Source organism: Brassica napus, chromosome C5 (genome assembly GCF_020379485.1).
Source record: "Brassica napus cultivar Da-Ae chromosome C5, Da-Ae, whole genome shotgun sequence".
In the NCBI taxonomy this organism is placed as follows: Eukaryota; Viridiplantae; Streptophyta; class Magnoliopsida; order Brassicales; family Brassicaceae; genus Brassica; species Brassica napus.
Window position 1 is genome coordinate 55433951 of NC_063448.1, and position 23005 is coordinate 55456955.

At 30.4% G+C, this 23005-nt stretch overlaps 2 protein-coding genes and 2 long non-coding RNA genes across 6 annotated transcripts; all 4 read right to left on the reverse strand.

Annotated features, from left to right (window-relative positions):
* Positions 1-8447: 8447 nt before the first annotated feature.
* LOC111212670 lies at positions 8448-8890 on the reverse strand. 2 transcript variants are annotated; one of them, XR_002663068.2, is made up of 2 exons: positions 8822-8890; positions 8448-8725 (listed from the first exon to the last, which is right to left on the reverse strand). It is a non-coding gene; the product is annotated as an uncharacterized LOC111212670 (long non-coding RNA). The 2 variants fall into 2 exon arrangements; XR_007324261.1 differs by having other exon boundaries at positions 8448-8746; positions 8822-8885.
* Positions 8891-11206: 2316 nt separating this feature from the next.
* Positions 11207-12910, reverse strand: LOC125587862. The gene is made up of 2 exons (XM_048759139.1): positions 11885-12910; positions 11207-11758 (listed from the first exon to the last, which is right to left on the reverse strand). The coding sequence occupies exons 1-2, from the start codon at positions 12432-12434 to the stop codon at positions 11289-11291; spliced, it is 1020 nt and encodes a 339-aa protein (XP_048615096.1). The 5' UTR covers positions 12435-12910; the 3' UTR covers positions 11207-11288.
* LOC125587863 (glutathione S-transferase T3-like) lies at positions 11207-15639 on the reverse strand. Of its 2 annotated transcripts, none has more exons than XM_048759141.1 (2): positions 14009-15639; positions 11207-13911 (listed from the first exon to the last, which is right to left on the reverse strand). In XM_048759141.1, exons 1-2 carry the CDS (start codon positions 14183-14185, stop codon positions 13615-13617), a joined length of 474 nt encoding a protein of 157 aa, XP_048615098.1. In that variant the 5' UTR covers positions 14186-15639; the 3' UTR covers positions 11207-13614. The 2 variants fall into 2 exon arrangements, with proteins under 2 accessions (XP_048615098.1, XP_048615097.1); XM_048759140.1 differs by having other exon boundaries at positions 13967-15630.
* A 2912-nt stretch (positions 15640-18551) lies between these two features.
* Positions 18552-20544, reverse strand: LOC106418187. Its single transcript, XR_001283630.3, has 3 exons — positions 20457-20544; positions 18916-20365; positions 18552-18829 (listed from the first exon to the last, which is right to left on the reverse strand). It is a non-coding gene; the product is annotated as an uncharacterized LOC106418187 (long non-coding RNA).
* Positions 20545-23005: the final 2461 nt, after the last annotated feature.

The following is a 23005-nucleotide window of genomic DNA, read 5'->3' on the forward strand; positions in this document are numbered from 1 at the left end:
GTTTAGAAATATTAAAATAACAGTAAAGATCATAGGCTTCAATATATAGAGCATTTACCGAAAAATTAAATATTTCGTAGGGGTTTAACCCATAGATTTTGAGAAAATTTAAAAAAATTAAAATTCTATTTTAATGCATAATTTCATCTTTCACTAATATATGATAAAGTTCAAAGAGGTTTGAAACATTTGTTGTCTCCGATTTTCTAGAGAATAGCGATTTTATAGTTGTTGGTCAACCAATTTAGGGAGCATTATGAACTTTTACTAAATTAATTGACAAAAAATTGAAACGATACCCATGTACTATGAAATAGAGTTTAATATACATTAATATAAATGTAGAATGTGTTTAGAAATTTTAAAACAACACAAAAGATCATAGGCTTCAGTATATAGAGCATTTACCAAAAAATTCAATATTTACGTAGGGGTTAACCCATGGATTTAGAGAAATATTTAAAAAAATAAAATTCCATTTTAATGCATAGTTGCATCCCTCACTAACGTACGATGAAGGTCAAAGAGATTTGGAACCTTTGTTGTCACCGTTTTTCTAGAAAATAGCGATTTTATAGTGGTTAGTCAACCAATTTAGGGAGTATTATGAAGTTTTACTAAATTAATTGACAAAAAATTGAAAAGATGCCCATGTACCCTAAAAGAGAGTTTAATATACATGAATACAAATATAGAAAGTGTTTAGAAATATTAAAACAACAGTAAAGACCATAGGCTTCAGTATATAGAGCATTTACCGAAAAAATAAATATTTTGTAGGTTAACCCATTGATTTTGAGAAAAATTTAAAAAAAATTAAAATTATATTTTAATGCATAATTGCATCCTTCACTAATATATGATAAAGGTCAAAGAGGTTTGAAACATTTGTTGTCTCCGATTTTCTAGAGAATAGCGATTTTATAGTGGTTGGTCAACCAATTTAGGGAGTATTATGAACTTTTACTAAATTAATTGGCAAAAAATTGAAACGATACCCATGTACTATGAAATAGAGTTTAATATACATTAATATAAATGTAGAATGTGTTTTGAAATTTTAAAACAACACAAAAGATCATAGGCTTCAGTATATAGAGCATTTACCAAAAAATTCAATATTTACGTAGGGGTTAACCCATGGATTTAGAGAAATATTTTAAAAAAATAAAATTCTATTTTAATGCATAGTTGCATCCTTCACTAACATATGATGAAGGTCAAAGAGGTTTGAAACCTGTGTTGTCTCCGTTTTTCTAGAGAATAGCGATTTTATAGTGGTTAGTCCACCAATTTAGGGAGTATTATGAAGTTTTACTAAATTAATTGACAGAAAATTAAAATGATGCCCATGTACCATGAAAGAGAGTTTAATATACATTAACATAAATGTAGAATGTGTTTAGAAATTTTAATACAACACTAAAAATCATAGGCTGCAGTATATAGAACATTTACCGAAAAATTCTATATTTTTGTAGGGGTTGTTAAAACATAGATTTTGAGAAAAAATTCAAAAATATGAAAATACTATTTTAATGCATTGTTGTATCTTTTACTAACATATGATGAAGGTCAAAGAGGTTTGAAACTTTTGTTGTCTCCGTTTCTCTAGAAAATAGCAATTTTATAGTGGGTAGTCCACCAATTTAGGGAGGAGTATTATGAAGTTTTACTAAATAAATTGACGTAAAATTAAAACGATGCTCATGTAACAAGAAAAAGAGTTTAATATACATTACTGCAAATGTAGAATGTGTTTAGAAATTTTAAAACAACAGTAAAGATCATAGGCTTCAGTATATAGAGCATTTACCGAAAAATTTAATATTTTCAAAGGGGTTAAAACATAGATTTAGAGAAAATTTTAAAAATATGAAAATGTTGTTTTAATTCATAGTTGCATCATTCACTAACCTATGATGAAGGTCAAAGAGGTTTGGAACTTTTGTTCTCTCTGTTTCTCAAGAAAATAGCGATTTTATAGTGGTTAGTCCACCAATTTAGGGAGTATTATGAAGTTTTACTAAACTAATTGACAAAAAATTTAAACGATGCCCATGTACCATGAAAGAGAGTTTAATATACATGAATACAAATATAGAAAGTGTTTAGAAATATTAAAATAACAGTAAAGATCATAGGCTTCAATATATAGAGCATTTACCGAAAAATTAAATATTTCGTAGGGGTTAACCCATAGATTTTGAGAAAATTAAAAAAAAATTAAAATTCTATTTTAATGCATAATTTCATCTTTCACTAATATATGATAAAGGTCAAAGAGGTTTGAAACATTTGTTGTCTCCGATTTTCTAGAGAATAGCGATTTTATAGTGGTTGGTCAACCAATTTAGGGAGCATTATGAACTTTTACTAAATTAATTGACAAAAAATTGAAACGATACCCATGTACCATGAAAGAGAGTTTAATATACATTACTGCAAATGTAGAATATGTTTAGAAATTTTAAAACAACCGTAAAGATCATAGGCTTCAGTATATAGAGCATTTACCAAAAAATTATATAATTCGTAGGGGTTAACCCATAGATTTTGAGAAAAATTCAAAAAAATGAAAATTATATTTTAATGCATAATTGCATCCCTCACTAACGTACGATGAAGGTCAAAGAGATTTGGAACCTTTGTTGTCACCGTTTTTCTAGAAAATAGCGATTTTATAGTGGTTAGTCAACCAATTTAGGGAGTATTATGAAGTTTTACTAAATTAATTGACAAAAAATTGAAAAGATGCCCATGTACCCTAAAAGAGAGTTTAATATACATGAATACAAATATAAAAAGTGTTTAGAAATATTAAAACAACAGTAAAGATCATAGGCTTCAGTATATAGAGCATTTACCGAAAAATTAAATATTTTGTAGGTTAACCCATAGATTTTGAGAAAATTTTAAAAAAATTAAAATTATATTTTAATGCATAATTGCATCCTTCACTAATATATGATAAAGGTCAAAGAGGTTTGAAACATTTGTTGTCTCCGATTTTCTAGAGAATAGCGATTTTATAGTGGTTGGTCAACCAATTTAGGGAGTATTATGAACTTTTACTAAATTAATTGACAAAAAATTGAAACGATACCCATGTACTATGAAAGAGAGTTTAATATACATTAATATAAATGTAGAATGTGTTTAGAAATTTTAAAACAACACAAAAGATCATAGGCTTCAGTATATAGAGCATTTACCAAAAAATTCAATATTTACGTAGGGGTTAACCCATGGATTTAGAGAAATATTTTAAAAAAATAAAATTCTATTTTAATGCATAGTTGCATCCTTCACTAACATATGATGAAGGTCAAAGAGGTTTGAAACCTGTGTTGTCTCCGTTTTTCTAGAGAATAGCGATTTTATAGTGGTTAGTCCACCAATTTAGGGAGTATTATGAAGTTTTACTAAATTAATTGACAGAAAATTAAAATGATGCCCATGTACCATGAAAGAGAGTTTAATATACATTAACATTAACATAAATGTAGAATGTGTTTAGAAATTTTAATACAACACTAAAAATCATAGGCTGCAGTATATAGAACATTTACCGAAAAATTCTATATTTTTGTAGGGGTTGTTAACACATAGATTTTGAGAAAAATTTCAAAAATATGAAAATACTATTTTAATGCATTGTTGTATCTTTTACTAACATATGATGAAGGTCAAAGAGGTTTGGAACTTTTGTTCTCTCTGTTTCTCAAGAAAATAGCGATTTTATAGTGGTTAGTCCACCAATTTAGGGAGGAGTATTATGAAGTTTTACTAAATAAATTGACGTAAAATTAAAACGATGTCCATGTATCATGAAAGAGAGTTTAATATTCATTAATACCAATATAGATAATGTTTAGAAATTTTAAAACAACACTAAACATCATAGACTTCAGTATATAAAACATTTACCGAATAATTCAATATTTTCGTAAGGTTAACACATAGATTTTGAGGAAAATTCAAAAATATAAAAATATTGTTTTAATGCATTGTTGCATTCTTCAGTAACATATGGTGAAGGTCAAAGAGGTTTGAAACTTTTGCTATCTCTGTTTCTCTAGAAAATAGAGATTTTATAGTGGTTACTCCGTACCAATTTAGGGAGTATTGTGAAGTTTTACTAAATCAATTGACGAAAAATTAAAATGATGCTCATGTACCAAGAAAAAGAGTTTAATATACATTGATACAAATTTAGAATGTGTTTTGAAATTTTAAAACAATACTAAAGATCATAGGCTTCAGTATATAGAGGATTTACCGAAAAATGCAATATTTCGTAGGGGTTAGTTAACACATAGATTTTGAAAAAAACAAAAAGTTGAAAATATTTTTTTAATGCATAGTTGCATCCTTCACAAACATATGATGAAGGTCAAAGAGGTTTAAAACTTTTGTTGTCTTCGTTTCTCTAGAAAATAGCGATTTTATAGTGGTTAGTTCACCAATTTAGGGAGTATTATGAAGTTTTACTAAATTAATTTACAAAAAATTAAAATCATGTCCATGTACCATTAAAAAGAGATTATATACATTAATATAAATGTAGAATGTGTTTAGAAATTTTAAAACAACACTAAAGATCATAAGCTTCAGTATATAGAGCATTTAGCAAACAAAAATCAATATTTTCGTAGGGGTTAGTTAACACATAGATTTTGAGAAAAATTCAAAAATATAAAAATATTGTTTTAATTCATATTTGCATCATTCACTAACATATGATGAATGTCACAGAGGTTGAAACTTTTGTTGTCTATGTTTCTCTATAAAATAGCGATTTTATAGTGGTTAGTCCACCAATTTATGGAGTATTATGATGGTTTACTAAATTATTGACCAAAAATTAAAACGATGTCCATGTACCATGAAATAGAGTTTAATATACCTTAATACAAATGCAAAATGTCTTTAGAAATTTTAAAACAATACTAAAGAGTGTTAACACATAGATTTAGAGAAAATTTCAAAAATATGAAAATACTGTTTTAATGCATAGTTGTATCTTTCACTAACGTATGATGAAGGTAAAAGAGGTTTGAAACTTTTGTTGTCTCTGCTCTCTTATAGTGGTTAGTCCACCAATTTATGGAGCATTATGAAGTTTTACTAAATTAATTGAAAAAATATTAAAACAATGCTCATGTACCATGAAAGAGAGTTTAATATACATTAATACAAATGTAGATAGTGTTTAAAAATTTTAAAACAATACTAAAGATCACTGGCTTTAGTATATAGAGCATTTACCAAAAAAATTAATATTTTCGTAGGGGTTAAAACATAAATTTTAAGAAAAATTCAAAAATAGAGAAATATTGTTTTAATGCATAGTTGCATCCTTCACTAACATATGATGAATGTCAAAGAGATTTGAAACTTTTTTTGTCTCTATTTCTCTAGAAAATAGTGATTTTATAGTGGTTAGTCTACCAATTTATGGAGTATTATGAAGTTTTACTAAATAAATTGACGAAAAAATAAAACGATGTCCATGTAACATGAAAGAGAGTTTAATATACTTTAGATGCACAACTTATGGTTCCTACTTAAGTTTCTTAATGAAAACAAACTTTTGTGTCGTACTCTGTTATCTATCATATTCATATCGAGATTAGCATCCGGGGTATACAACACCATGTGAAAACTTTTGTTCATCTATAATATACATAGTGCCAGTCTTATGCTCGAACCAGCCTTTGTTTCAAAAACTTGGTTTCAATCATCCGATGGGCTGCTTAACGATCCCTTGTCCTGAAAATACATTCCTCAATTGAGGCTACGGATAGGAGGACGGAAGAAAGGATCAGTGACATCAAAAATGGACATAGCAAAAACATATTCCGGAATTGTTTTCGGGATTTTGAACCCGACGTGAATCAAACACGCAACCTTCTGATCTGGAGTCAGACACGATACCATTGCGCCACGGATCTGGATGTTAATCTATTAAGCTTACTGATCTTCTTTTTTTTGTTTTGTGCAAAGCTTACTGATCTTCATTTCTTGAATATTCCCTTGAAAGTTAGACTGTTTACTGATCAACCCAAAGCAAAACAGACTCATGCTTTTATTAGAAAATTAATCTGCTGATATGGTTGTGTAGTCTGATCTTTGCATTGATAAGATAGTCTACTACACAAAAAACTTTCCTCATGGTAACTCCTAGCTAGAATCCAACGGTGATCATCCTCCAAAGATAAACGTTAACATTTTTCAGAAAATAAAACGTTAACATTTGAACTCTATATTTGAGTATTTCTTAGTTTAACACTTTTTCATCTTTTTTCCTGAAAGATTTAAAGAGTATATAAATTTATGTGTAAATTCCACTTCTTTTTTGTAATGACAATGGCATCAACACTTAATCCAACAATACGTTTCAGATTTTTTGTAGCTTTATATATAGTGTTAATTTAAAGGTGTTTTGAATGATAGGTTTATCATTATATATTTTGATGTTAACACAATATAATAGGTTTATCATCTATATTATTAAAACTGAAGTACAAATGAGAATTGTTTGGAAACATATATAGCAGTACAAAATAATATTTGCCTATTTTAAGTGTTTTTAAAATTTTTATTTTATTTTAATCAATTCTAATCACTTCATTTATTATCGTTACTAAATAAGTTGACATCATTTATTGCAGAAGTACAATACAAAACTTATTTCTTTTTAATTTTTTATTATATCTTTTACATTTATTTTCTCATTTTTTAACTACTTCATAAATTATATTTACTATAATTTTTTGACAGCATTTATTTTACAAATTAACTATAATAATTCAACATTTTTGAATGAAATTACTCTATTTGTGACAGTAATTCACAATGGTTAACACATTTTTTTTTGTTTACATAATCAATTAGATATAGGCATTCGGATACCTTTTCAGTTACGAGTTATTTCTTTTGGGCATCAGGTTTTTTGAGTTTTCAAACTAGGCTTCATTCGGGTATTATAAAATTTTATGCGGGTTTTGAATCGGGTCTTCCCAAGTCAAGATGAATTTAGTTTTGATATATAGAAATATACAAATATCCAAAAACTATTGAATTTGAGCCCGGTTCAAATATTTGTACCAAAAGTAACAATATTAACCGATTTAGTTCATGTATTTTGAATTCAAACTAAACTTAATATAAAATAAATAAATAATCAAAAATAATCATATTACCCTATTTGATTTGGGTTTGATTGTGATGTATAGAAACCTAAAAATATTCAAATACTTATACAGTTAATTATATTATGATACATATAAAAATATATAATACTAATCATGAAAAAAAATGTAAAAGTTAACATCCGCGAGGGCGTGCGAGTCCATCTTTAGTATACTCTTATTTGTTCGATTACAAAATAGTTTTTTTTTTTTGAAAAAGGGATTATTAAAAGAACAGTTGCATATACAACATGTTACGACATATGGTTTGGAAATACATAGCACACGAGTGACACGACACGATACCATTTTTTTGTTAGGACTGCATAGCATCAGTGTTTTTAAAACCAGACCGGAAGTTGAACCGGATAAGTTTTGGGTCACAGTTCAATATGGTTCGACCGGATCAAAGGTGGTTCAATAATTTGGTTTATTTTTAGTGTTTAGATTTAAAAGTAATTTTAGTAAATATAATACATAATTAAAATATGAATGAATTTAAAACATAAAAAATTACAAATATAAATATTAAGAGTCTGAAAAAGAGTTTCATAAGATCATAGATAATTCATGTACCAAGAACGCAAAATACAAAGGCGGATAACCTAGCACGCAGTGTCAGGACACATATGTCTTTTGTCGTTCACATGGATCAACATCTCCCAGTGTGATTTACAGGATCAATATGAGTCTGTAATGCTGTTGACAAAAAAAAACTTATTTTATGTTTATAGATGATTTAGAGATTTTGATAGTTTTAATGGTTTTATCAGTTTAATAACTCTGAGATCTAATCTGGCCACGTAACCGATTAATGATCGAACCAATTATTACACCAAACCCGACTATGTAACTGGTTCATGGTCGAATCCGGTTCAACCACCAAGTCGGTCCGGTTTTAAAAACGCTGCGTAGCACACGAAACCCTTCCTTCAGTTAGGATCTCGTAGTTTCACACTATGCAGCCAAGATTCACCAAGCAACACAGTTTCAAGAGTTTCTTCACTAGGATCTGATTTTTGTTTGTCCACATTTTATTCTTCTATTTTGAAAAAATTATTTTAAGAAATATTTTTAGGTCTTAGGGTTTACTATTTACAGTTATTTCACTACATAAAAATACAATGAACAATCTATTTTCCTCGATTGTATTATCATTGTTGCTCATCGATGAATTAGAGAGAGCGAGAGACTGGACCATGACTATATATTTTTTGCTGGAGAGCTTTACCCACCTTAAATTCAAGAAACTGGATAGAAATCATTACACAATAACATGATAGAACATAACTGGACCAGTTTTTTCATTAATATTAGAAAAGCACATTATTATTTCAGGATAGTATCAGATTATGGGCACACACAAAAACATCTTGTAATAAATTGATCGGGATAACATTCCTCATGACACCCTTTCTCGCAGTGAACACCAAAATGGAATTTTTCCTCGCCATGCGGCAAAGATTCACCATGCAGAACCGTTTCAAGAGCTTCTTCGGTTAATAACCGTGTTGCCTCAATACTCATCACTGCAAAACCAAAACAGTACACTATCGTTGTTGTTATAAATAAAAATTTGGGTTTTAGAACTTTTATATTACATATGAAATACCAAACTTATTTACCGGATGCAACAACTAAGAAAATAACAAGAGCAAACTTCATTGATATCTTTTCCATTGTTTTAAATGTTGAGAAAATAATGGTTTCTGATCAGTGTTGTGGGAACCATTTTATAGAATGAAATGATGTTGATTTAGTTAATTTTCTTATCAAAATATGGAAAGAAAATCTGCAAAATAATATATTATCTGAGTTTGTAGATATACATAAATACTAAGGGGGGCCTATTGGAAATAGAATTTGTGTGGAGTTTGAAAATTTTAAAAGTTAATAGATTTTTAAAAGTTAAGTAGATTTGATGAATTCTTACCCAATGTATTGTATAAATTGTCATTGATTATTATAGATTTTCATATATACTTTTCTTTCCAAACTTATCTTTCTATTATTTATTTTTTTTTAAAAAAAATCTTTCATAAAATAGAACTATTTGAAAATTAAATAAAAATTTTGGTTTTTTAATATTTTGACATTTTGATTTGTCTTGTTTGATTTTTGTTTTAAAGTTTTTAAGATCAACCTATGAATTTTCTCATGATTTTATTTTAATACCAAATAGTTATATTTCATGAATTTTTTTTTAAAATTGTTATTTTTAATAATTTCTTTTATCTTTAATTTTCTTTTTACAATTATCTTTGACTTGACAATAAAAATGTAAAAAAATCTTGTTGTGTTTGTGTATTTATTACATAGATTTTGAGAATCCTATGACTATATGTGATATTTGTAAAGTTGAGTGTTATGAGTAAAACTAGAGAGAATTTATGTCCCAATAACAAAAGAGTTTAATAGAATTACAAAGTCAATAAAAACTAAACTTTTTGAATAACATAGGATTTTCATAGAATTTAAAAGTCCACAAACCAATAACAAAAAATTCTAATAAGATTTTAAGAATTCATAAACCAATAACAATGAAATCTCTAAATTTTAAAATTCTTTCAAAATTTAACTCCCAATAACCCCCCCTAAATTGATTATTTATCACATATAATAAAAAAAAACATAAGCCCAAATCTGGAAGAAAATTTTATCCTCTTGTGATTATCCCTACGCATAATTTGATAAGTGATTGTGACATGTGTCATTACCACATTCTTTTAACTAAAAAAAATAACATATCACTAAAAAAAAGATAACATGTCTTTAAGAATTTATAACATGACATCACTTAATAATAATTTATATAATTTACTTACAAATGTTTATTTTTTTGGAAAGATTGTTTTTTAATAAGGTAATACGAATAATTTATACATCAAAACCATTAATGTAATTTTTTTTTACAAAAAATATTTTTACAAAGATTTTTGAAATATATATAGTAATAACTAATTTCTTATTTATGTTTCTAAAAAATTTGTATATATATATATATATATAATCAAAATTATTTATTGAGTGTACCCTACAAATGTAAAACTGAAACAATACTAATAAAATAATTTTTAGTTGATATTAATTTGATTGGAATTTTATTTAAATTTATTGGTTCATTAAATAAATTAACATGTTTATTTTTAGCCAATTTAACATATTTTAACTACAATAAAATCCAAAATTTATTAATATGCATATATATATATATATATATTTATTTAAATATATAACTAGAAATCTAGGGGATAATATACATATTTAAATAAATAGTCATCCCAAAAAATCTTGACAGCCATCCACTCGAAGTTTCAACTAAATAGAGGGATCAATTTCCTCATTCTCAAAGAAGCCTGCCATCTAAAACGGTGAACCTGCAGCTACCTAAGATTTTGAGCATAATCAAGCTATATCACACTTTGAACAATGAGGAAAGCCCCTGTTTTAGTTACTCTATCCTCTTTCACCAATTTTCACCACTCCAATTTTCTTAATCTTTCCATAAGCTCCAACTGCTGGCATCTAAACTTTGGCCACGCCTTGGATACCAATAGCTGCATCATCAGTAAGTAGTTCGCAAATCTTGACCAAAAATTTAAGCTGTCCAGGCTCACAGAACCGACTGTTTACGGAAACCAAGGCAGTCTGATGTGATAGCTCAAATTAGTTTTGATGTTTACGTATTGCATAGAAACACTCAAACACCTTAGACCACCTCCATCAGTAAGGAGTCCAAAAACCGACTGTTTACGGAAACCAAGGCAGTCTGATGTGATAGCTCAAATTAGTTTTGATGTTTACGTATTGCATAGAAACACTCAAACACCTTAGACCACCTCCATCAGTAAGGAGTCCAAATGGGTACTTAACATTAAAGTAGTATTTAATTTTGTGATTTGATAGCTTAAGGACTCATGTTAGTGTATTTAATTTTTCATCCTCCATTGGTAAACCACACTGAGGTTCCTTAAATTTTTTTTTTTTTTTAAGTAGAATGATTTAAAATCAAAGCATACATAAAAGTTTTAATAAATATTACACAAAACATATTAATAATACAAATACAAATCGTGAACGAGAAAAAACCGATTAGTTGAAATCTTGAGGAGTTCCAAACTTTTGCCATATATTCTCAACCAAATCAGCTTTCAGTCGTTGATGTATTTGGTTATCACGGACTTCATTCCGAATGGTCAGCATGCCCATAACATTATGGAGATTTGTAGGCATCTGTGTTGAAAAGTTTAAATCGACATGTGAACTTCGGCTTGATTCTGGTTGTTCGAAAACTGATACATCAGTAAGAGTGTACTTGTCTCGTTCATCTTCCACGATCATATTATGAAGAATGATACATGCTCTCATTATCTTTCCAATTTTTATTTTATCCCACAAAAGAGCTGGATTTTTGACAATGGCAAATCGAGCTTGCAAGACCCCAAAAGCACGCTCGACATCTTTACGAACAGCTTCTTGCTTTGTAGCAAATAAGGATGCTTTTGGACCTTGCGGTTCTCGAATAGATTGGACAAAAGTAGCCCAGTTTGGATAAATACCATCTGTGAGATAGTAAGCCAAACGGTAGTTATGTCCGTTAACAATATAATTGACTTTTGGAGCTCGACCTTGTAATATATCATCAAAAATCGGTGATCGATCAAGAACATTGATATCGTTTAAGGTACCTGGAGGTCCGAAAAACGCATGCCATATCCAAAGATCTTCTGAAGCTACAGCCTCTAAAACAATAGTTGGTTTTCCTGATCCACGTGTATATTGACCTTTCCAAGCGGTTGGACAATTCTTCCAATCCCAATGCATACAATCGATGCTTCCTATCATCCCGGGAAATCCGCGCTCCTCTCCAGTATCAAGGAGTCGTTGAAGATCTTCTGGTGTGGGTCTTCTTAGATATTCTTCTCCAAATAAATCTATGATTCCTTGTACAAAATGTTCCAAGCATAAAAGCGCGGTGGTCTCACCAAGTCGGAGGTATTCGTCGACTGCATCAGCTGGGCAACCATATGCCATCATACGAATTGCTGCTGTTGCCTTTTGTAATGGAGAGTGACCGAACCTTCCAGTAGCATCTCTTCTTTGTTGAAAGTATGGAATTTCAGCGGAGAGTCGATCAACAATTCGCATGAACAAAGTCTTGTTCATTCTAAAACGGCGTCGAAACATGTGAGAAGGATATGTTGCATCTTCACTAAAATAATCGTTCCACAACTGCATGTGTCCTTGTTCGCGTTGTCTTTCAATGTAAGCTCTTTTTTTTTGGACTTTGCAGCTGCTTGACGATTTTCATGGTGAGTGTAAAGTTTCTCGAATTGTTCGTCCCAAAGTTGATCAAATGCTTCATCCGAAATATCTTCAAAATTTTGTGAAGAAGAAGAAGAAGACATTTGAAAGTGAAATGGTAAGAGAGAGATGATAAAAGAGAAATAGTTTGAGAGAATATGAAACGAGAGAAAACGTTTGGCACAATTTGAATTTTACAATGCAGCAAAAAAAGAGAGAAAGAAACCGTTTGGCACAATTTGGAGAATACAATTTTCTAAACATGCTACTACATTATAAAGGAAGAATATGAAACGTATGGAACTTTAGGATTCACATGCTACGACATTTGAAAGTTGTTTGTTTGTGTCACATGCTTCCCTGCTGTTTCTTTTCCTTTTCTTGTTTGCTTGTGTCACATGCATCTCTCTCAACCATCAACCTGCAAAATTCATGTGTATAGATCAGTTACACAACAAACGTCACATGCCACTCACTTTATTTCTTTTGTTGTTTGTGTCACGAGAACTCAAACTCAATCTCATAAAAGATAAAAACCAATATTATACATTGAAACTCAATATCATAAAATAGAAACCAATATTATACATTGAAACCCAATATTATACAGACTCGAGAACTCAAACTCAGACATAATATGAGACACAATATCATACAGACTCGACATGCATATCACAGACTCGACAATATCAGAAACAATATCATACAAACTTAGAGACAACATCATAGAAACTCAGACACAACTCAATACAAACTCAGACACAATACCATACAAGATCGATCAGAAACAACATCATACACACCCTCAAACCAACAGATCATTGATCAGCTTGTTTTTCAAAGCTTGCTCTGGTTCAGTTAATGGCTCAGTCTTGCCAAGTGGCCTCTGAAGCAATTTTTGATTGTTAACCTTCTCTCTCAATGCAAAGTCCTTTTGCCTCATGTCCCACATGTTCTCAAGGTCCACACACACCTTCCCTTCTGCTTCTTCAGTGTTAGCCTTCCTCACAGCAACTTTACTTAGTCTCTTTGCAGCTTTGACACCCGCAGGCCGGACCTCCACACCATTTGCGTCCTCTTCTCCAAGGCTACATGGAACTGACGTTGATGACTGTCATGTTTGGTTATCAACCTTTCTTCTCTTAGATGTCACACCATTTTTACTCGCCAGACCTCCAGACCATTTTTGATCATGCCTCTGCTCCAACCAAGCATGCTCAAGTGTGAACTTGCTCTTGTAATCATTGAAGAATATCTGATGAGCCAGCTTTAAAACATCATCCTCACTTTGCCCACTAGATTTTTGTTTAGTTGCTGCATCATAGCACCCTACAAACTTGCACACGCCCTCATTAAGCTTCCCCCACCTCGATTTACAGCCAGCTGAGTCTCTCTTCTGCAAACCAGCAACCTGTGGACTTGCCCCAAAATATGTAGCAATTCTTTTCCAAAAAGCCATTGCTTACGATAGGGTCTTTAGATGTATTCAACCAAGCACTGATGAGCACCTTGTCCTCAGTTGGTGACCATTTCCGCCTTTCTTTACGGTCACTCACGATGTCTGCTTCTTCATTTTCCTCTTCAGGCCATCCAGTACCATAGGCAGACGCATCAGAGACAGAGGGGTATGGTTGTTGACTGTTTAAAAGGTTTTGAAAGCTACAAGGTGACGTAAATGGATCCATAGCGAAGGGGAATGAATTAAAAATGGGGAATGAGAGCTTGTTCTGTTTTATGAAATGCAATTTGAAAGGAGAAGAGATATGAAATGAGAAAGGGATACTTGGTCATTTTTAAAGCAAACTTAATGAGAGTTTAGTAGGTGTTAAGTGTAAATGGTCATCAATGTACTTAAAACTAAAAAATCAAGAAAGTCAATGTATCTACCTAAACAATTGCCATCAACTACATGATCCTAAAGTCCATTTAATTCTAACCTAAACCATGTCTAACACGCATTAAAGGATGGACAGCTTACCTCTGAACCTGATGAAGAGATGGTTTGACATCTTTGATGAAGAGAGTCTTCAATGTGAGATGTCTTCTCCTTTCCTGTATCTTGCTGCTCTTTGGAGGATCTTTGTCTTCAATGTTATCTGTCTTCTCCTTTACTGTCTCCCACGCGGCTAAACCATCCAAAGCTGCTATGAACTGTCCTGTTATCAAAACCGAAGACACTTGGTTAATTACAACACCAAAATCATCGGATTCGACAACCATAAACCTCAAAGTTGTCAGAGGAGTTGTCGAGTTCAATCAATCGGTTCCGAGAGTCACTACCTCTATGTTGGAAGAGACAGACGAGATATCGAAGGCATCGGTGGAAGATCAGCGACTCGGTGCCGATAAAATCGATGGAGGAGATGGTGAGGAGTCACAGCGAGTTGGCTAAGGACTTGCAGAGCTTGGAGTCGCTGATCGAGAGGAACTTGAGGATGGACGAGACGAGGAGCCACGACGTCGTCGGTATCGGATTCTGGGGCTGGGACATCGTTGGTATCGGATTCGGCGCGTTACTCCACTGCTGTCTCCTCTTTGTCGTCGTCGGCGTTAAATCACGAAGAGGAGAGACGGAGAGACCGAGCCATCATCAAGCTTTGGAGATTTCATCAGAAAAGCATCTCTGATTCTTCGATGACATCGAAGATGAGAAGAGAGCACCGCCGAAACAACAATAGAGAGAAAAGGCCACGAGTTTTTTTCCTTTCGTAGAAAAAGAATCAACCAATACGAATATGCCACGTAGGAGTTTTTTACCACTCCTATAATCACTCAATTAAGGAGCGGTTCAGCTTAATAAATTCATTTTTCATTTAATTTTTTCTCTTTAATATATCAGGACCTCCTCTAGATGCTACCGATGGAGGTGGTCTTATAACCAGTTAACTTCATTGCAATATTTTTATGCTTAAAATATATACAGATTCGTTGGTCCGAAGACATTGCTTAGCTGCCTTTTCGACTTTGTTCCGCTCTTACTACAGGTTTGTTTCATTGTCATCTTAGGGTTTGATGTTTAATTTAAAATTTCGCACTATGATATAAATTATCTTTGTAATTTCTGTCACAGATTAGAAACTGACATAATAATTCAACACTTTACCAAAAATATATATACAGATTCAATCTTGCATAAGTCATTTAGTTTGGGTCCAGAATCACAGTTATACCATATTTGCATGATTTATAGTATCTATCCAAAATCTCTCAAACCAAATTCATTAACCATATAGTTGTAAGGTGGAAAAGGACCGACATGGAACTTATCATCAAAGACACATTTAGCAAATTGCTCATGAAAAAGAGTTAAAAGGTGTAAACATTCAGCTAAAACCCACAATGGCTTAGAAATGTTATGAACCACTAAGAAAACATGAACCATCATCACAAGAAACCAAGAATAAAAAGAAAAAGTAAATCCAGGAAGAATACAAGGACTGTGCTAAGAGAATATTAGCTCTACATTAGAGTGTTTCTTCCTGTAAAAAGATCAACAGTTTTTCATGTTCTTTTAGAAAGATTTGTTCTAGAGGATATAAACTTGTGTGTAAATCCCAGTTGTGTGTAACGAACGATGGAATCAAACACAACCCAAAAATGTTTTTCAGACTTGTTCATGTGATGTGCACTAAACTCTTCTGGCTTTTTCTACAGAGAACTAACAACCCTTTTGTAGAAATGTAACTAAACATAGTGGTCGAGGATTAAAGAAATAAAAATAACCGAAGCTGCCCAAATTGATAGAAACTTCTTGTCTGACAACTTGAAACCTGACTCCATCTGACCATATATTTTTCTGGAGAGCTATGGATATTTTATAAGCTGTTTTTTTTTACCACACAGATCCATTGACCATCTTAAATTCATAAAAAAACTGGACATAAATCATTACACAATAACATAACTGGCCAAGTCGTTTATTGATATAATTATAAGAAAGAAACCGATATTCTTATTTGTGATTATCGACTAAAAAAGATCAGATTAATGTTTGCACACACAAGAACATCTTGCAATAAAAGGATCAGGAAAACATTCTACATGACACCCTTTTTGGCAGTGGATTTTTTCCTCACCGTGCGGCAAAGATTCACTCTGCAACATAGTTTCAAGAGTTTCTTCGGGTAATAACCTTGTTGCCTCAATACTCATCACTAAAAAACCAAACCAGTATTTCTGTTGTTATATATAAAAGCTTGTGTGTTGAAATTTTATGTTACATATGAAGTACAAAACTTACCGGATGTAACAACTAAGAAGATAACAACAGCAAACTTCATTGATATGATCTTCTCCATTGTTTTAGATGTTGAGAAAAATACTGGTATCTGATCAATGTAGTGAGAGCCATTTTATAGGATGAAAATGGTATTTGATTTATTCAACTTTCTTATCAAATTATGGAAATTTCATAAAATATACATAAAGACTAAATTGATTTCTTTTGTAAATTTAATTAAAAACTCCATAAGACCAAATTATGGCTTTAATTACATTAGGACCAAAAAACCCTACATACAGTAAAACCTCTATAAATCAATAATATTTGGATTTTGCTAATTTATTAATTTATTAAAATATTTTTAGATTTATATAATTTACAATTTGGTTTTATGTAAAAATAAGATAATATTTTATTTTATGGTATATATATTGATTAATTTTATAGATATAAATTTTATGGTGTTCAAAATCAACCATTTAGTTTATAGAAAATATATACCATAAATGCTATTGCATTTTAAAATTATAATGATCTAACATCAATATATTTAGATTTTTTTTAAAAAAAAAGTTAAAGGTGGATTTTAATGTCAATAAAAAGAACTATACAATATATATGGTTTATGTTATATAAATTATATACATACTAATAATTAATTTATATTTATATTACAAAGATAGCCAGTTGAGAGGTTTAACTTCACTGCGATATTTTTATGCTGTAAATATATATAAAGATTCATTTTTTCACAACAAATATATACAGATTCATTGGTCCAAACTTGTCTCGTTGCTTAGCTGCCTTTCCGACTTTCTTCTGCTATTACTACAGGTTTGTTTCATTTTCATCTTGGGCTATGATGTTTAGTTTAAATTTTCACACTACTTCAATATAAGTTATCTTTGTAATTTCACAAATTAAAAATTGGCATAATAATTTAAGAGTTTACCAAAATAAAAATAGATTCAACCTTGCAGATGTCATAGTTTTTTTTGGTAAAACAGATGTCATAGTTTGGGTCAAGAATCGCAGTTATACCATATTTGCATGATTTAGTATCCATCTACAGTCAGTTGTAATGTGGGTAAGGACCGACATGGAACTTATCATCAGAGACACATTTAGCAAATTCTCATGAAAAAGAGTTTGAAAGCTGTAAACATTCAGCTAAAACCCACACTGGCTTAGAAGTGTATGAACCACTAAGGCACTAAGAAAACATGAACCATCATCATCACAGGAAACCAAGAATAAAAAGAAAAAGTAAAATCCAGTAGGATATACAAAGACTGTGTTAGGAGTATATCAGCTCTACATTAGAGTGTTTCTTTTTTTTTGGTAAAAACATTAGTGTTACCTACTGTACGAAGATTAACAGTTTTTCATTGTTCTTCCAGAAAAATTTGTTCGAGGATATAAACTTCTGTGTAAATCCCAGTTGTGTGTAACGAACGATGGAATCAAACACAACCCAACAATGTTTTTCAGACTTGTTCATGTGATGTGCACTAAACTCTTCTTGACTTTTTTACAGGGAACTAAAAATCTTTTATATATAGAAATGCAACTAAACATTGTGGTCGAGGATTAAAGAAATAAAAATAACCGAAGCTGCGACAAGAGCCTTGATAAAGTAATATTCGAACCCTTAAGAAGAAGACAAGAAGCTGCCCAAATTGATAGAAACTTCTTGTCTGACAATTTGAAACCTGACCCCATCTGACCATATTTTTTTTTTCTGAGAGCTTTGGATATTGTAAGCTGTTTTTTTACCACATAGATCCATTGCCCATCTTAAATTCATAAAAAAATCAGGACAGAAATCATTACACAATCACATAACTGGCCAAGTCGTTTATTGATATAATTATAAAAGAAAAATACATATTTTTATTTATACAGATCGATTAAAAGGGATCAGATTAATGGTTACACACACAACCACATCTTACAACAAAAGGATCGGGATTACATTCCACATGACACCCTTTTGGACAGTGACGACCAAAATGGAACTTTTCTTCACCATGCGGCAAAGATTCACCATGCAACATAGTTTGAAGAGCTTCTTCGGATAATAACCTTGTTGCCTCAATACTCATCACTACAAAACCAACCAGTATTATTGTTATTATAAATAAAAACTTGTGTGTTTTAAATTGTATGTTACATATGAAATACGAAATTTACCGGATGTAACAACTAAGAAGATAATAACAAAGGCAAACTTCATTGATATGATCTTCTCCATTGTTTTAAATGTTGAGAAAAATACTGGTATCTGATCAATGTTGTGGGAGCCTTTTATAGGATAAAAGCGGTATTGATTTAGTCAACTTCCTTATCAAATTATGGAAAGAAATAATCAAGATATGTATTATTTAAATTTCATAAATATACATAAAGACTAAATTAATTTATTTACCAAATTTAATTAAAAAAAAGCATAAGACCAAATCAGTTTAAAATTGTAAACTTTAATACACTATGACTAAAATGTTGGTGAGCATAACTGCTTTAATTAGATTAGGACCAGAAACCCTACATACAGTAAAAATTATATAAAATAATATTCAAATTTTGATATTTTATTAATTTATAGAGTTATTAATAATTTGTTTAAAATATTTTTTTATATTTATGTAATTTAAAATATATTTTATGTAAAAAATAAGAAAATAATTTATTTAATGGTATATGTATTATTTAAATTTTTTATAACTTTTTGTTGTTCATATTCGATCAATGATATATTTTGACATGAATGATATATTTTGATTCAACACAGTATAATAGGTTTATCATATACTCTTATATATTTGTTCGATTAAAGAATATCAGTTACATATACAACATGTTACGACATATGGTTAATGGTTTGGAAATACATAGCACACGACGAGACCTTTCTTCTTTGGTTAGGACCTCGTAGCACACGAATACACGATAGCCTTTCTTGCAGTTATATATTAGGATCTCGTAGTTTCACACCATGCAGCCAAGATTCACCATGCGGCAAAGATTCACCATGCAACACAGTTTCAAGAGTTTCTTCACTACGATGTGATTGTTGTTTGTCCACATTTATTCTTCTATTTTGACAAAATATTTTAAAATAATTTTAAAATATACTTTTAGAGCTTAGGGTTTGCTATTTACAGTTATATTCACTACATAACAAACACAATGAACAATCTATTTATGTCGGTAGTATTATCATTGTTGCTCATCGATGAATAAGTTAGAGAGAGAGCCATGACCATGACTATTTCTTTTTTGTTGGAGACCTTTGCCCACTTTTTTTTTGTAACACAGCTTTGCCCACCTTAAGTTCAAGAAACTCGACAGAAATCATGACACAATGACATGATAGAACATAACTGGCCCAGTTTTTCATTAATATTAGAAAAGCACATTATTCTTTGACGATTCGATTAAGAAGGATCAGATTAGTCGTGAAAACAAGTACATGTTACATAATCAGCAGGAGGAACGGTATAACATCCCACATGCCACCCTTTCTGGCAGTGCAAGAGAGATCCAAAATGATTTTTTTCCTCGCCATGCGGCAAAGATTCACCAAGGAAAACAGTCTCAAGAGCTTCTTCGGTTAATAACCGTGTTGCCTCAATACTCACCACTACAAAACCAAAACAGTACTATTGTTGTTGTTATAAAATAAAAATTTGCGTCTTAAATTTTTTATGTTACATTTGAAATACGAAACTTACCGGATGCAACAACTAAGAAAATAACAAGAGCAACCTTCATTGATATCTTTTCCATTGTTTTAGATGTTGAGAAAATAATGGTTTCTGATCAGTGTTGTGGTAACCATTTTATAGAATGAAAATGATGTTGATTTAGTTAATTTTCTTATCAAATATGGAAAGAAAATCTGCAAGATAATGTATTATCTGAGTTTGTAGATATACATAAATACTAAATTGATTATTTATCACATATAATAAAAAAAAACATAAGCCCAAATCTGGAAGAAAATTTTGTCCTCTTGTGATTATCCCTACACATAATTTGATAAGTGATTTTGACATGTGTCATTACCACATTCTTTTAACTAAAAAAAATAACATGTCACTAAAAAAAGATAACATGTCTTTAAGAATTTATAACATGATATCACTTAATAATGATTTATATAATTTACTTCATAAATTTTTATTTTTTTGGAAAGATTTTTTTTAAATAAGGTAATACTAATAACTTGTACATCAAAACCATTAATGTAATTTTTTTTTACAAAAAATATTTTTGTCAAGATTTTTGAAATATATATAGTAATAACTAATTTATTATTTATGTGTCTAAAAATTGGTATATATATATATATATAATCAAAATTATTTATTGAGTGTACCCTATACAAATATAAAACTGAAACAATACTAATAAAATAATTTTTAGTTGATATTAATTTGATTGGAATTTTATTTAAATTTATTGGTTCATTAAATAAATTAACATGTTTATTTTTACCAATTTAACATATTTTAACTACAATAAAAATCCAAAATTTATTAATATACATATATATATATATATAAATATATAACTACAAATCTAGGGGATAATATACATATTTAAATAAATAGTCATTATCCTATAAATAATTCTGAGAAAGTAGAATTTTAATTTATCAATTTTAAATAAAATAAAATTAAAAATAATTAAACCAAACAAAAAAAGACTACATATAATTAAAATTTTATTTTATGTTCTCCGTATTGATAAAATTAAGATAAAAATAATAATGTTTAAATATAAATTGTTAAATTAAGATAAAATATATTTAAATTATTGGCATGGTGCATGAAAACTCTTAGTTAACAGTTATATACAGGAAAATCCAGAATATGATCATGCCTCAACAGAAGCAGAGAATCATGATCAAATAAATACCTAAACCACCACCACCTCGTGTGGATTTAACAAAGTAACACCCGGTCTATAAGGACCAGACTAACTGAACTGGGAAAAGAAATTGGGCTTGAATGCGAGGTTTGTGATTTATCAGTTGTATAAAACCGAAAAGAAAAATATCAAATGATATGATTGGAGGTATTGGTATGTAGCTTAAACCGAGAATCGTAAACAGAAAACTGAGCGGGGTGAGTGACACTTAAATACGAGTGTTGCTTCTTCTCCCTGCTTGCACGGTTTCGGTTTGTTTGTTTGCTTTCTCCTAGGAAAGTTCGATTCGATTCGAGAAATCTCCAGTTGTTCTCTAATACATTCGCTCTGTTCAGATCGCGTTGCTGGCTTAGTGAGGTCATATACTCTTATTTGTTCGATTAAAAAAATCAGTTGTATATACAACATATTACGACATATGGTTTGGAAATACATAGCAACCGATACTTTTTTTTGTAGGACCTCGTAGCACATGACACCCTTTCTTTCAGTTAGGATCTCGTAGTTTTTTTTTGGAAAAAAAATTAGGATCTCGTAGTTTCACACCATGCAGCCACGATCCACCATGCAACACAGTTTCAAGAGTTTCTTCCACGTTTTATTATTCTGTTTTGAAAAAATATAAAAAAAAAATATTGGTTGTATAGAAACCGAAAAACAAATTGGGCTTGGATGCGAGGTTTGTGATTTATTGGTTGTATAGAACCGAAAAAAAATATAAAACAAAATATCAATGATATGATTGGGGTATTGGTATGTAGCTTAAACCGAGAATCAAAAACCGAATTTGAGCCGGTTGGTAGTTACTTTCTCTCTAATATTCATATTCGTCAAGACTGGGATGTTCTGCCTCTGGAAGTTGTACAATAGTTAATTCGTTCATTGATCCAGTCAAAAGAAATACATCATTTTGATAGTGACAGTGGAAGGATGTTGTTTGATGCGGTGATACATGTATGTATATGCAACAGATGTGTTTGAAGATGGGGGTGGCTGAAGCGTCGAGGATGGAGGAGGACAACAGATGTGTTTGAAGATGGTGGAGGAGTTCCTGATGATGGTTGACAGATCCGGTAAAGGAGGCGGCTGGAGTAAGCAAAGAGAAAGACGGAGGCGCAAGCACGAGGAGTTAGGTATTTTTAGGTTTAATTTTTCGTTAGTTTATTTTTTTGTTTACATTTTGATTATTTTTATATGTAAACTAGTTTTAATTTATGAATCATTGTAATTCAATTTTAATTTATAAATCTAATTTAAATTATAATTGCAATTTCAATATATAAATTTTTTATAGTTTTATTTGTATTTTTTTATTTATTTTTTATATTTTAATAATAACATAAATAAT